This window comes from Hydra vulgaris, chromosome 03 (genome assembly GCF_038396675.1).
Source record: "Hydra vulgaris chromosome 03, alternate assembly HydraT2T_AEP".
In the NCBI taxonomy this organism is placed as follows: domain Eukaryota; kingdom Metazoa; phylum Cnidaria; class Hydrozoa; order Anthoathecata; family Hydridae; genus Hydra; species Hydra vulgaris.
In genome coordinates, this window is record NC_088922.1 from 14,237,501 (window position 1) to 14,254,707 (window position 17,207).

At 26.7% G+C, this 17,207-nt stretch overlaps 2 protein-coding genes across 3 annotated transcripts in view; one reads left to right on the plus strand and one right to left on the minus strand.

Moving 5' to 3' along the window:
* Nucleotides 1-12,060, plus strand: part of LOC101238172 (mitogen-activated protein kinase kinase kinase 19) — a 47,136-nt gene extending 35,076 nt beyond the window's left edge. The window contains exons 8-10 of one of the 2 annotated variants that reach the window (XM_065792406.1): nt 3,082-3,201; nt 5,697-5,775; nt 11,626-11,920. In XM_065792406.1, the coding sequence (XP_065648478.1) occupies nt 3,082-3,201; nt 5,697-5,772 (196 nt within the window). In that variant the 3' untranslated portion in view covers nt 5,773-5,775; nt 11,626-11,920. Of the gene's footprint in view, nt 1-3,081; nt 3,202-5,696; nt 5,776-11,625 lie in introns of both variants that reach the window. The other variant, XM_065792405.1, reaches the window with a different exon arrangement.
* On the minus strand, nt 11,808-17,171 carry LOC100212606 (zinc finger CCHC domain-containing protein 24). The gene is made up of 3 exons (XM_065792407.1): nt 16,718-17,171; nt 13,191-13,688; nt 11,808-12,871 (listed from the first exon to the last, which is right to left on the minus strand). Exons 1-3 carry the CDS (start codon nt 16,766-16,768, stop codon nt 12,590-12,592), a joined length of 831 nt encoding a protein of 276 aa, XP_065648479.1. The 5' UTR covers nt 16,769-17,171; the 3' UTR covers nt 11,808-12,589.
* Nucleotides 17,172-17,207: the final 36 nt, after the last annotated feature.

Here is a 17,207-nt window from a genome sequence, read left to right on the forward strand (position 1 = left end):
ATGCCAAATAATTCTGTTTTTTCAGTAAAGCAACAATCAGGCTCTTCACCAGACACTTGAAATTTCAATTTTTGAATGTGCAACATTCTTATAGTTATATATTAATTTATATATTAATAGTATTTAAATAGTAATATAGTCATTTATATAGCATAGAAAAATTTTTAGATTTGTGTTTAAATAACTTTTTTAGCATATTAGAGGTTTCTCCAGGAATAGTTTTATCACAATTACAAAATTAACAGGAATATTTTATCCCATGTCCTGAAACCCACAATTATGTAAGTAATTCAAGATCTGCTGCCAGGTAAAACTTTAAATTGTTGGACTTTGTTTTCCCTATAAGAATCAAAAGTTTTATGCAGTTTTTGCTAACATTTTTAACAAAAGCCAACTAGAGCTTTGTTAACTCTGATTTAAGGAATATTAATTTTTTTATTCTTTGGAGTCAAAGTTCACTACTTTATTAAAAATGTTTTTTATAACTTGTAAAGATGATAGGGAACTTTTTATTTCCACACAGATATTAACTTTATCTATTTCTAATCCTAGACTTTGATAAATACTAGATCTATAATTGCAGTTTCAATAATTTTATTTTTTCCAATTTTTTTTCTTTTATGTAAATTCTACTTTTTCTGCTGTGCAGTAGTTATCTAGAGCATGTGGCAATATCTGAACATTTTTACATTGAACTAGGTTTAACACTTTATTTTTCCAAGTGTTTCTATATTCAATTACCACAGAATTTTCTGATACATAGAAAACAAACTTTTTCTGTAGCCTTCTTCGTTACTTCAGGTTCATTAATTCATACATTTAAATTATCCCAAAATTAAAACTATAAATTTTAAACTATGAAAAATTATACTTTCTTTTAATGTGCAGGTGTGGTGCAGTGGTTATAGTTCTAGCTCAGAACCAAGAGGTCCAAGGTTCAATGCCAGTTCTAGCCCAGTAAGCAACATTGGTAAGGAAGAAAGCATGAACTTTCTAGTGCTCTTCTGCTGTGTTCTGTGATAAGATCCTAACAACTTTTGGAAGCACTTTAATTACCGCAAAAAAAAATTTACTTTATTTACATATAACAGTTCTCTATAAATTACTTAAAGTTTTATTGCTTTTTATCTCTTTACATGATACATAGCGAACCATCACATGTTTGACTCATACCATTATGTATAAATAAATGACTTTTTACGCATATTGTCTATAGATTTTATTATATAGATAAGTAAATGCAAATAATGTAGTTCCCTTTAAGTAATGGAAATAATTTTATTCTAACTGATGTGAGAAACCACTAATAGAACTAGTGATACAGTTCTCTGTTTTTGAGTACAGAGTACAAAGAGTAAATCTTTCAGCTTAAACATAATATAAAAAGGTTGTAATGAAGTTTGAGATTGTACTTAGTGTTGGTGAACAGTTGAATTAGGTTTAGTAAAGGGTTTCCACGCACATGCGCTTAAATAAATGTGTATGTCGCTGTAGTTAGTATACTACAAGTTTATAGCAATAAAGCAATAAATTGCATAGAAGCCAAACCTTAACTTGTATCAGTGTGTTACATTAGTATAAAAAACATAACATATATAAAAACAAAATATTGGCATTTAAAAATGTATCTATTGAATTTGTATACCTTAATGGTTTTTAACGTTTCATTCCTATTTTCAGTTTTTATTTTGACTTGATTTTTTATAAAGTAGTATTATTGTATATTTACTCTAACTGTGAAAGTATAGTACAACTTTATAAAGTAATATTTAAAATATAAGATTTTTTACTCTGATCAAAGATTGTTTTAATTTATTTTACAAATTTTTCTTTTTTTGTCATCAGCGATATTTTATCAAGATATACTTTAAAGTTTAGTATAAACCTGCTATTATTGTGTGCTAGGAGTGCTATAAATGACAATAACCTCAAAGAAAAACACCCAAGGTTCTTAGGATTTTAACATCCCAAAATACATCGTATTTAATACATTCAAGTTGTGGCAGCCAGTGGAGTGGCAGCCACATGTGGCAACTCATTGGAGTGTACTACCTCCTGATCTTATTACTTTCAATTGAAATGTACTATAAATGGTCAACCTTAACAGTTTCAAGAAAAAGGACACATTTTTAACTCACTTTCAAAAAAAAATAATAATCAATACTTCTGCGTTTCACTTGATATTGTTATTAACTTATATATATATATAATGTATACTGGATATATATATTTATATATATATATATATATATATATATATATATATATATATATATATATATATATATATATATATATATATATATATACTGGATCTACCATTGCAGTGATTGTTTTCATTTCTAGCTTCATAAATTTTTCCATTGTAAATGATATTAAATAATAAATAAATCACTTTTTTTTTAAACAAAGTTTATTTTGTGGAGTGTCATGGAGATGTCATAACAACTTCACTATAGGTGATTTTATCCAAGAGCACTGTGTTTCTAAAAAAAATGTAAACAAAGTAGTTCAAATCTAAAACAATGCTTAACAATAATTTATTTTTTGTTTCACTATAATTTACTTATAAAGATTAGCAAGGGTGTCAAAAATCACTAACGGACACATAATAAAAAACTTGCATATAATACGGGTATATTACAGGCAGTATACAAGTTTTTTATTATGTGGTTATGTGTGTTTGATGTGATGATTACAGTGTAATTACTTTAATTCACCTATATCATTCAGTTCATTAAAAAATTGTATTGTTAATTATTGCTTTTATAAAAATTTTTATTATTTCAACTAATCCTGGGTGAAAGCAATACTTTAGCATTTTGTTACTTGTACCAAGTTATATATTATCATACTATAAAGATATTTTTTACAATCTTGCAATTTATTTTTAATCTGTTTGTTGTGTAGCATGATTCTTAAGTTATCAGTTTATATATTATTTTCCATCAGTTAATGGAAAGTACACTATTTTCCATTATGAAAGTTTATAGTTAATTATTTTCTATCATTATTAAGTGAAAACATGAAAATTATCTATATATTTGAAGGTCTTTTTCTTATTTTATTTTTATCTCTCAGGAGTAACTATGACCCTCAGGCTGCTATGTTGGCAATTGCAGAAAACACAGATGACCCTCCTTCATTATCTCAAACATGTTCTGAAAATGCTATAAGTTTTGTTGCAGCATGTCTAACCAGGTAATTGTTTTTCTTACTTGACAACTTGCTTTTTCTATTAATTTTTGTATTGATACTTATGAAACCAGTTAATTAGTTTTTTTTCACTAAAAAGACAAAATATGGTCTGGCATTATGAGACAGTTCTTAAATACTTTAAAGAATTCCTTAATTATTTTATACTCTAGAAATCTTTAGCTGATGTTCCTTAGCTGTCTTTTTGTAAAAGTTCTTAAAGTAATTTAAAGTTGGACATCTATTTTTGAAGATGCTTAGGAGTTTTGGTGTCCCATAATTAACACAGAATTTAGGATAGAAACAATAAATAACTTTATTTTTATGGGACATTCACCATTCTTGATAGAGATGTCACAAATAATGATTTTTTTAAATACCAAATACAAAATATTCGGCTAGGCGCTCAGCCAAAGCACAGAATATTCAGCAACACTTAGTTTTTTTAATTACTCCAACCTGCATCATTGAAGTGCATATGTTAACTACGCTGTGGGCATTTTTGTTTCATTTGTGACTAGACCCTGTTACAGCACGCATTATTTGTCAAATGTACATTAGATTGTTGTTACATCAATTTTACTCTTCAAACCATTCAAGATAAAAAAATTGTTTGCTTAGGTATATATTGCCTTTCAAAGGTAGTTTCAAAAGTTGCTATAGATAGATATTGCACAAAGAACTCAAAACTTATTAAAAATGATGTCTTCACTACCTGAATATAAAGCATGATTTAACTTTAATGGTAATGTCAATTATGCAGTTGCCTTTTTTATTGATGCATGTTTCGAAACTAGTTTAAAGAGATTAGTTAATACATAGTGAACAAAACAAATCTAAGATTTAAATGCTCTGAGAAATATTGAGTCAGTGAAAGGTTAATCTTTCTTGCTGAAAGGCTGCTTGACACCGATAAACCAATCAACAGTGTTTAGTAGCAATGGTGATGGTTCAACTCTATTTTGTTAGGAAAAGAAATGTAAATGAAAACGATCAAACCAATCTCTACAAAAAGTATGCACACATAGGAAGATGTGGAAAAAAAAAGTCCAATTGCATATGAAATTAGTTTTTACAAGAAACTGTTTGCTTAAAATGGACAACAAACCCTTACAACTAGTAATCAGCAAGCGCAAAGCATTATCTTAACAGAACTTTCTGCAAATTTCTTTGTATTTGTCAGTGGTATTTTACATAGTAAATGGCTATTTTTATGAGAATATATAATTAGTGAGAATATATAATTAATGAGAAATTCACAATCATTTTCTCTAATAAACAATGAAATTTTTTTATTATAAACCACCACTTATAGATTTTAAGTATCAAATATATTGATTATTTGTTAAAATGAAAAACAACAATATCAGTTATATGTAATGCTTTTTTATGCTTTTTTTATTCGTATATTTCTTTCTCACACATTTTTTTACTATTCAGTATTCGGCAAAGTACCAAATAGTAAAAAATGGTGCTAAATAATAACCAAAAATAATAACCAAATATTTGTGACATCTCTAATTCTTGATTTATAATTTGAACCTTTAAAGTAACAGTATTTAAAAGTATTTGTCTCTCTTAGTGCAGTCTATTAGTTATTTATTATTGTGCTTAAAGTGGTAAATACCAATTCCCACTATATTTTTAAAATTTCGAATGAAAATCAATTTTAAGTTTTTATAATAAGACCTTTTGACATGTATCTTAGTAGAATAAAAATACAAAAAAAGGTCTTGTTCTTTTCTCAATCTGCCAACCTATTACAACCCAAATTGAGTACTTGAAATTAATTTAAACTTTCTTTTGCTTAAATTTTTTAAATTTGAAATTATTTGATCAGCCTTAGATATTTTATTATTAACCACTTGCTACACTTTTTTCCATATAAATTCAATTATCTGCATATAATGTCATAAACTGGCTAGCTTTAGATGGATCTAGCTGGATCTGAAAACCTGGCTAATACTTTTTTTTATCAAGTAGCATTGGTGAAAAACATGTTTGATGCTCCATCTTTATCTCCTACAAATAACCTGTGCTTTAAAACAAAAAGTTTTTTTATTCACTTTTTGGGAATCCAAGACTGAATTGGTCTTTTCTTGAAATATCTTGAACTAATCAAGACCATTTTTATATCACAACTTAATCAAGAAATACCAAAACTTTTCTTGTTATTTTTTCTATATTTACAATATTGAAATATTAAAAATTTTTTCAAGTTTTGGAAAATGTAGGTTTTTGTTTCTAGTTTACATAATCAGTTTGTAGTACATATGTAGTATATAGATTGCACATGTTTAACTTTAGACGAATTTTACTTTAATTGTCTTTTCAACTGATTAAAAGTTTACATCTAAATAAAATAAAATGTATTCAAAAAAAGTTAAAGATATTTTTGTTATGGTTTAATGCTGCCAAAGTTGGACCAATAGTTGTTTTTTCAAAATATTTAAAATTTATACTGTAAATTGCATAGAACTATATTGATGCTAATTTTTTAGAGAAATGAATTTGCGTCCATCAGCAAATGATTTACTTTTTCATCCATTTATATGTGAAAGCAACCAAGTACTTTAAATGGTATATTTTTGATACATGATTTTTGATTTCAAAGTTTATACTTAGGAATTAACTTTTAGGTGTGTAATAGTTTAGCTTTTAGCAGAATTGAGTCATTTTTTTTTTTGTAAGTTAAGAACATTAGTTTATTTTATGTCATCTTTTTATTATTTAGGTGAAAATAATTTTTTTACTTTGACTATATTGTATAATTAGCTACTAGTAATAATAATTTTTTTATGGTTTATGGCTCTATACCTGCTGACCATGAGTATAACTGAATTAATAGCCCATGAGCGCCCACAGGATTTTTTGATATTTCAGATAGGACAATTCCACACATTGTGCAAACTCCAAACTTAAGTATGTTCATACCTATGCCAAATGAGGAGGCCTGGGAACAAAAAAAGGCCCATCACGCTTGTCCCCATCCTCCTGCCCAAACGTGAGGGCATTGTTGTAGTAAAATTTTCAACTTGATTATCTTAAACTAAATTTAAATTTATTGACAGATTTTAAATTTTGTAAAAAAATATTTTAAATTACAAAAGTTGTGACCATGCAAATTTTCCGACCCCCCAAAATGATGGGATGTAAATTTTGCATGGCCATAACTTTTGTTTTTGCATGGTCATACCAACATTTTTCTACGAAATTATTGTTATGACCATTATTATGTCTATGTAATAGCCCTAGTAATGAAGAAGGAAAAGAAGAAGGTAGTAAAGATGGCAGAATTCTTTATTTCTGTATGCTATGCTGTTCAAAGTAGTGATTCCTTTTGAAAAGGTGGAAAAGTTGATCAAGGACAATGTCAGCCAAATATTTGATATATTTATAAAGTTTATGAAGCTGATTGTGACTGACTGTGCTGAACAAAATATCGTTGTTGGTCACTCTAAAGACCTTAAAAAGAACTTATAAACATATACTGTAGATATGTCATTAGGTAAGTTCCTAAAATCCAAAAACTTTTTCTTCAAAATGCTTTTTTTTTTTAAATGAAGTTTGACAGATTTCATTTTTACACAAAAAAAACGTATTTTTTGTATTTTTAGTCTTTTTGGAACTTCGAGAATGGGGAAAACCTTTTTTTTTTGATACACTCTAGTATGCAGCTGATGGGGGAAAGAATGGAATGCAAATAGCATACACAATTATATGCTGTGTAGAGGTCAGATATAATGCCCTTTTTTTTTTAGACAAGGTTTAAAAAAAATTAGCATCATTAGTAAATCATTTCAAATATGACAACACAATTCATGCACACATAAAAAATTAAAATATAAAAAGGTCAGATAAAAAGTTTGTAGGTATAGAGAATGAAATCAGGAGTAAAAAACAGACGTGCGCTACAAATAGATGCAATTTAAGCAGATGCTAACTTCACAGTTAATTTTATATATAGATTCTATAAGAGGTTAGCAATGAAAAGTAATCTGAGAAGGTGTAAAGTAGAAGACTTGGTGTGTTGTCATTCATCAATAAAAGAATATCAATAATATGGGGACAGTTATTTGCAGTAAACACCTGAGTTTTATTTGGGTTAAAATTTACCTGCCACTGTAAGCTGTCACAAATAAGAGTTCTCATTTAAGACTGGTTGTCTCTTATAAGTAATCAAAATGTGATGACTTTTTGTCAAGATAAAAGATGTGTTATCAAGAAATAAAGCCACTTTAGAGGTAATCAAAGTTTTATTTTTCGAGATAATTAATATAGGCTAGAAATATGAAAGAGATTACTGGAAATAAGAAAAAATGTTATCAATAAAAGGCAAACTTTAATACTGCAATTAGAAAGGAATGATTTTAAAAACTTTCCTAGACTATTTTTAAAAACTTTCTCAGACAAGTTTTAAAAACCTTTCCAGATATACAATAAAAAATGAGCTTATGGAGATGACTAGTATGCCAGGCTTGATCTAATTTTTCAGACTTTGGGTTGTATGGGAAACAAGTTGAAAAGTTGACTTGGTTAGAGACAAGAAAGACAAGTCTGGGTAAGAGACAAAAAAGACAAAAAACTTTAATTTTAATACTAGCATAGTCAGTGATATTACACAAGAAGAAATTGGCAAATTAATATATCTGTATTCTTATATTGTATTATATTGTATTACTATATATTTTATACTATATATTGTATTATATTAATTTATAAATAAATTAATATAAGAATACAATAGTCACAAGCCAAGCTTGTGGCTATTGTAGTCTTTATAAATCAAAGGGTAATAATAATCAGCACTGAGATCTAGAAAATAAACAGCAGAATTTAAATTAGTCTCACAAAAAGCATCTAGGTCTAGTAAATTTTGTAAACGGAAGATTCTACAGTTAAAAAGCTAATGGTGGTTTTTTAATGTTTATTACTTTTAGGTACTTTAGTCATGGTTTTAATGATTCAAGAGATTTTGACTCAAACAGGTAATGCATAGCACTCTAGTAGTAAGCTATGCAGTTGCTAATCAGCCTAAAGTCATAACAAAGAGCTCCTTATATGGTCTTGAAAATACACCCAAAAGCACATTTAAAAATAACGTTTAGCTCTAGTTTTTATGATACATTAAGTTTTAACATTAGTGGTATCTTATGTAAATGTGATGACAAGACTATATCTTTATTGATATATTCTTGTCATCACATTTACAAAAGTTTATTTAAAATAGTTATTCAGAATAATTTACAATAATCTTGTGCTAATTCATCGCATTTACTGATTAAATATCTTCCTTTATTATGATCCAGTCACAGTCAAGTTTTTGAATTGTGCATATGAGTTTTTTGCGTCAGTGGCATTCATTATATCAAAATGCCTTGAAAGGATGTTAATAGCGCTGATCTCTTTTGTTGTGAAAAGCAACATTTTGTACATCGAAATATTTTCTTACTTCTGTGATTAAGAAAGCTTGTCACTGCTATTTTGTGAGCAAAATTAGAGGCCAAGATAAAAGCTAGATGTTACTTATATGTTGCCATACTTATGCTTCTAACCTCTGGAACTGTATTAATCAAAAGAGACATTTTATGTCTTTTGCTATTCCTATGATATGGAGAGAGCCAACCAATCATGTCACAAGCTGCTATTTTTGTATGGTATTACCCTAACACCTCAGAATGCTCGGAAATAGAAAGAATGGAATATTAGCTATCCTAATATACCATCTTTTATTTACCCAGTACTTCAGCAAAATCTCCTCATTCCTGGTCTGCAAGCAGATTATTCTCTGCTGCTCGATCAAGAATGAGCCACTAAATCACCATCACAAGATCCTGATTTTATTCCTAAAATGCTCTTATTTGACCGACACAGAATGAATTAAGTGACCTAATTCAAGACCTGGATTTACGAAAAAATTAAAATTAAACTCTGGCCTCCAGACTACGGCAGTGAAGTCCGTTAGAGTAGAATCTAAAAATATTAATATATTGTAACTACTACTTAACTTAGTTCTTTGGTAAGAAAAATATTTTTATTTTTGCATAAGGTTAATAGACTAATAATTTCACTCAAAATCTTTATTGATGCTTCAAACTTAAGTTTAAAAGTAGTATTATTACATAATGGGGATAAACTACTATCAGTTCCTGTTGGATATGCTGTTCACATAAAGGAGTCTTATATTAACATGCAGGTGCCACATGCTCATTTTGGTACAAATCTAAATGCATCTGAAAAGGCAATTGACGGAGATTTATAAAAATAATGTTAAAACTGTAGAAACTCCAGCTAATGTTAGAAATGATTATAGACTACAAAACTATATGGTTAATGCTAAATATATAAATATAAATATATAAATATATTGAACCTTCTCAGTTACTATCAATAATAGAGCAAAACTCAATGTGGTTTGTTAATCACATGGAGTCTTTGTAAAATCTTCGTTTTCGTTAAATAATATTTTTTAACAATTATTTTTTAAGTGTGATGTTTCAAGTTGTTTTAAACAATAATGAAGTTCATGGAAAAAGTACTTCAATTAATTACCAGATTTTTTTACCAGACCAAGAAATGGTTTGTGCTGTTGAGGCAATTTTTTTTTAGATAAAGGTCGTATTGATTAAAATATATAGGCTCATAATTAAAATGAAAGCTTCTGTTGGTTTGTTCTGTCCATCAATTTCACACCGAAAACTGATCAAAGATTTTGCAAAAACTACCATGCTTCTAAAGCATATACAAAAACGTTTACGTTAGTTTAACTAACTCTTCTTCTGAACAAGAAACAAATAATAATGAAAATTACGTTTCTAATTATTGAAAAAGTCTTTTTTTTGTGTTCTTTGTTTGCAATGCGCTAAACACGCATTGCAAATCAAAACTGTAATGTGATGCTTTCTCGACGATTGAAGTTAAAACAAATGAGTATACAATATTGTAAGTTTAACATATTAAAAATTGTAAAAACTAAGTTTATTTTTGGCTTTTTTAAAGTTAATTGCTTTCCTAAAACTATTCATCCCCTAATTATTATATTTTTTAAAAAGTGCCTAACAACCTCCTTACAACAAAATACACAGCAAAGTTCAGTTTTCATAATTAAAATGTATTTTTGGCTTCCGTCTTTTCATGCAGTTGACAACATTAAAAAGTTAAAATATTATTGCACAATTATTCAGTTTTTGCAAATTCAAATTTGATTTTAAATATTTCATTGGCTAAAAGATTTCTAATTATGTAGATAACCTTTTAATAATAGTAATCATGTAGATAACCTTTTAATAATAGTAATCATGTAGATAACCTTTTAATAATAGTAATCATGTAGATAACCTGTTAATAATAGTAATCATGTAGAAAACCTGTTAATAATAGGAAGCTGTTAATTTTGTTTTTGTTTTTTTGTTTTGTCTTAAAAACCTTAACATTGGTTTTTAAATTATTTAAATCCACAGAAAGCTATCAAAAACGTTTAAGTAAAAAAAAAAATACACGAAATTACTTTGGAATTAAATTTCGAGCAGATTGTACGAAGTATGGCGCCTTTGACCATTTTGTAAATTCAAATATTTACTTCAAATATCACCAAAGTATCACCCAATGTTTTGTATACTCAAATATTTACTTCAAATTCATTCAATTTTACCAAAAAATATTTGGTAAAATTGGGGGGCAACTAATACTTGTTTAAAAGAAGTGCAGTGCTTCGTTATGGCACAGTTAAGTTACGAAGTTATGTGTTAAAAGATTCAAGTTGTTTTATTTTATTTGGAAAACCGTTGTATAGTGACTTTATTTGACATTATTACCTATTTAATCTTCTGACGTTGCATTAACAGTAAGTGGATGGAAAAGAATTTTGTTAACTGAAAGGTAAAGCAATACTGTTTTAAAATTAAAGGCAGTGTTACTTTTCGTTTTTTTGATGATTGTGGTTATGCCTACGTCACTTTCTAGGGTCAACTTCCAGCATACAGGACTTTTTGTCCTCATAAATAAGAATTTACATTAATTTGTTATGCTTTTTTTTGTATGGAAAAAGTACATAAATATTGTAAACATCTTTTATGATATAGAATGATAGGGATGTTAACGGTTTAACTTACAGGCTTTTTGTTTCATTTTTTTTTTATTGTGGCATTATGGTTTATATTCTTTCAGTTACGGTGTCTTAGTTCAAACAGAATTGTACATACACACCACATAAATAAAAGTTGTAAAGCTATCATATAGAAAGATATAGATAGAAAGTATATCCACGTTACTAAAATATTTTGATTTGTTTGTTGTTTTTTTGAATATTTCCATAATTTTAACTTGCGTAAGATAATCGTAGTAAAATTTGTATAAATTTAAATTTAATTGAAATTATATTATTAAACTTTGATTTCTTGCGTAAAGCGTTTTTTATTTTTACATACTTAGTGTGCATAGCTCTTGAGGATCTTGAAGATTTTAAAAGAAAAAAAAAGAGAGAGAAAGGCGAAGAACTCATAGCAGAGGATGTTTACATCTTAAAACAAAATCGACCAAAATTTTGCGAAATATTCATAAATCAAAAATAAATAAAATGATTTATTATTCATAGACAATACTAGATTCTATTATAAATGACAATTAATATTCTTTTTATATATTTAATATCTTTACATTTCAATTTTGCATTACCAGTTAATTATAATTTAAACGTTTCTAAATTTTATAATTTTTTGTATTTACATATATATTTATTTCCTCGTATTTAATACAATAAAAAAAAATTTTCTTGGTTTTCAAACATCTATATATAGCTTGACAAATATAAACACGAAAAGATACAGCTAAACAAGAATTAAAAGTAAATATGTACAACTAAATAAACTTATGTTTCTATTGTGTGTGTATATATATATATATATATATATATATATATATATATATATATATATATATATATATATATATATATATATATATATATATATATATATATATATATATATATATATATATATATATATATATATATATATATATATATATATATATATATATATATGTGGAAGGTGTTTTGCGAAAAAGTGCTTATCCACATTTTTCAAAAGTTGAGGTTAGCACCATATTTGACTTCTTGAGGATCATTCCCGTATTGAGTGGATAATATTTAAACTAACATCAAGTTTGTAGTACCATTGGGTGGGAAAAACGCTAATCCATAATCAAGGAAATCTTGTTAAATTAAGATTTTCTGAAAACAGCTTGGGTGTGGATTACTACATTTTCACGAAACACCGTCCATATATATATATAAATATATATATATATATATATATATATATATATATATATATATATATATATATATATATATATATATATATATATATATATATAATTATATTCTAACTGTCTAACTGGAAGCTCTTCGGCAATAATACCCTAAGACTTTGCACTTTTCGCACAAGGTTTGAGGATGTTCTTTTGTTTGGTCTGAAACATCAAGTCCGTCTGGTTTATCTAGTGGTCTTTGTTTATGTGGGTAAACGTAGATAGAACACTTAATGCACATTTGGCCCATGTTTGACCAGGAATTTCCACTCATCCATTTTCGTTTGCATGATGGACATTTATATTCTCCAAAACAGCGTTTTTTGCCTTGATATGGTGTTAGTCCTTCACCTTTTGGTCTTGCCTGTTAAAAAAAAACAAGAATGTGTGTGTTTCTGTATATATGTATGCTAATACAGCTTAACAAGATTTAAAAGTAAATAAGTACAACTATATTAACGTATGTTTCTGTTGTTTGTGTGTGTATATATATAAATATATATATATATATATATATATATATATATATATATATATATATATATATATATATACATATACATATACATATATATATATATATATATATATATATATATATACATACATACATACATACATACATACATACATACATACATACTTTTACCATTAAAAAGGTTTATCATTAAAAAAAAACTGACCTCAGGACAATCTTTAATAAAATGACCCTTGCAAAAACACAAGTGACATAAGTATCCATAAGGTGGTTTTCGCATGTGGCGTTGAAGATGGAGGTTTAGAGATGGTTTTAAACTGTACTCAAAATCATTATAATCAGAGCCAAATGTCTCGGTGCTGCAACTATCAAAGCTGCTGCAAGGTGAAGGTCGAATCGAACCGTTGGATGACGAAGAATCACTAAAATTTTTGTAGATATCTTCCTCATACAAATGGTTGTTATAAATTGTTTTCAAAGCGTCGATCTTTGAAACAAAATCGTGTGAATCGGTACGTAGATTGTTTGACTGATTGGTATAATCTCTTGTAAAATTTGATCGATTAGAAAAATATCCAGGCATCTCTTTTTTGTCTGACAAGTTTATCGATCGAGTCGAGTTATACGCTTCGCTAATACTTTGATGCAAATCTTTTGAGAATGAGTGAAAGTTATCAGGTTCTGTTGACATAGAATTTTGAATCTAAATAAATAAAAATTTTGCCGCGTTTTTATTATTAAATAATATGTGAACAAAAAATTCTTGTTTCAAAAGCTACTTTACGTCTCATTGCAATTAGGGTAAACTCTCGATAACTCGAACCTCCAAGGGACAAAGAAAATGGTTCGGCATATTAAATGTTCAACTTATCGAGTGATTTTTATGAGAAATTGGGTTCAATAGAAATTTGTAAACACTTCGAGTTACGTTCGAGTTATCGTGAACTCGAGTCATCCGAGGTTTACTTTAGTTGTTATTTTAATTTTGGAAAAAGTTTTAAAATTAAAACCGAGTTTAAAAAAAGAAAATGGTTTAAGAATGATTTTGATTTTTAGGCCGTAACGTGAAATTTATTTTTAGTGTTTTTATATAATTTGGCCTTAATTTACTTGGATCAAATTGCTGTTTTGGATGTTGATGCAATTTTAGTTGAAAGTAAAACAATTTTTTATAAACTTCTTTCATTAATGTTTTATTTAAGCTTTTACTGCTTTTATTAAACATTTTGATAATAAGACGTATTTTCTTAAAAAAAAAAATTATCGTTTGTTATTGATATATTATAAAATGCAATACTTTGTTACAAACATTTTAAAATATTTTTTAAGTACGTTGTTGAGGTATAGTTTATTTTTAGTTTCCTTGAATATAAATATCCTCGTATCTACTTTTGGAAAGCCAAAAACAAATGTCATTTCAAATCTTCAGAAGCAATTGATGTTTGTGCAGTTGACATATTTTTTCGATTTGTAAATACCTATAGAGTAATTTATAAATAATGTTCAACAATGTTGTTAAAAGTAAGTCATACCCCTGAACTTCAAAAACTTCCAAGTTGTATACAAAACCGTGTTTGGAATTGTTTAAGAGAGCGAAGTTAATTAAATATTTGTGGAAATATTTTAGCAGGTATCGGAAACCTCACCAACAGTTCTATAAATAGTTTATATTTATATAACTGTTGGTGAAGTTTCCGACACTGCTACTATTATAACTTTTTTTTGGGTAAGATGATAAAAGTGAAAGCATACAATTAAAAATTTAATATGTACTAAACAAAAAAGGTGTACAAACTTTTCTTAATTGAATTTAGTTATGTAAAACACAGCCAGCCACAAAATACTCAAACTGAGATGAAAGCACTTTCGTCTAAATGTTGAATAATCAAATCTAAACAACACAAATATTTTGTGAGGCATTTACTATGAATTTTTGTATAAATGCCGTCTGGCTGGTTTTAGAAGAGCATAGAATTGACCTTTCTCCATCGGATGACATCAATATTTTAATTTGACCAAAATTATTCACTGGCTGCTTTCTGCATAACTACGTTTAATTGTATTAACTTTTCAGATAAATTACGTCGTTGTATATTATGTACTCGAGAATTATAAAGTTGCCGTAATAGACTTTTTGCCAGATAATGACGTCATTATAACTACGCATTGCATTTTGGGATTGCCTGGGAGCAAACAAAAGTTTTATTTGTAAATATCCTGCTGCTTTCTAATTAGTTTTTTAAAAGTTGATCATTATTATCTATATGGTTAACAACTATTTTTTTTAGGTTTAGATGTCCTAAAGTTTTTTTGTGACGAGATTTTTGTTAGAAGTGGTTGTTAGTTCTCTAACTTTTTATTTTGATGTTGATACATATTTTCTTAAGAAAGTTTTTTTGTTTCTTAATACAAAACAAAAAGAACAACTTTGTTAAATGTGACATTATTTTACTATAAATTAGTGTAAATATAAAATAACTCCTAATACAGCTGTAAATAAATTGTATTAAAGTCCGAGGGGCTCAAATAAGTATTTTACACCTCAGCGTAACTCATTTTTCTTCATTTTAAAAAGACATTTAATATTCTAAATTTGGCACATTTGTAATTATTATTAACACGATATATATATTCTAAAGATATGTTCAAAATTCTCTAACTATTGGTAATGATTACAACCTATACTGATTATTATAAAGAAATAATATATAGAAAAAAAAGCCGAGTACTGTTAAATACTTGACTTTTTTTTTTTTAAATTACAATTTGCATCGACAAAATAATCAAATACTGTTTGAAAAATAATACTTGATTTTTTTGTCATTACAAACGTGGTTGTCATTACTACAATAACATTACGTAATATTTATTAACGCAGTATGGATAACTTTAAAATTTGAGCATAGTCAAAAAACGCTACAAATAAAAAAATCAGTTTTTTACAATAACTTTTAAGCATTATTCTATAATTTTATTTTAAACAAATATCAAAGATGTCTTATTATACTTTTATAGGTTTGATTATTTGCTTTAAAAATCTTCTTTAATTAATTTTTTCTTTCCTTTCTTTTTATTGCTACTTGTTGAATTTATTTTTATAGTTCTATTATAACAACTTATTGATATTTTAACACTCAAAATTTTTAAGAGTCCTTCATGACTCAATAATTTCAACTTCAAAAGATTTAATGTTTTGTTGTTAATTGAACACATATTCCATTTGGTTTTTGTAGCCAACAAATCAATGCTGACTATTTTTAAATACATATGCATAGTAATAAGTTAATTTGAGTTAGTTTTATAATACGGTAATCTGATAAATTCCAAAGTAAATCAACAAATCTCTAAGTAAACTAATAAATTTATCGGTAATTCAACAATACAATCAATTGAAAGTTTATTATATTTTAAACATCAGGTTATAAAAAAATTACGATAAATAACAAATATTACCATTATATAAAATAAATTCTTAATAAATTAGTTATTTTATAAATAATTAAGTTTATATATATATATATATATATATATATATATATATATATATATATATATATATATATATATATATATATATATATATATATATATATATATATGCATGTATTATTTTATATATATATATATTTTATTTTTTTTATATATATGCATATATAATTGATATTTGAAATATACTCAAACTCATATACAAATTATAAAAAATGCAGTAAAGTAAATAAAATGATTTATTACTTGATTTTTTAAAAGAAACATTTTTGAAAAATTTTCAAAGTTTTCCCTCATTGATCTTTGTTAAAATGAAAAGGTGATTTCTGATCTTCTATAAATTTAATCAGTTATTCTCTGTAATCAATTCAATTTTTATGTTTTATGTTATTCTGATCTTCAGTAGCCAATAAATTTAATTGTTTAACCTGTAGCCAATAATTTAAATCTCATTTACAGACTGTCCTAATATTATATATTTTTCTATCAATAAACTATATATTTTTAGTTGACTGTTGACTCTTTAGCTTTGAAGAAACTATCAGTTTCAATCAAGTATCTTTCAAGAATCTCTTAGCAAGTTGTTATTTCAATGTAAAGCCACATAAGTCACAGCACAGCCCATGAGAAAAAAACAAAACAAGTAGCTGTGTTAGCGAACAGAGCTGAAGTGCAAAACTAAGTTTTTAAAAATAAAATCTCAGTGGCTTTTCAGATGGGGTAGTCGTACAATTTT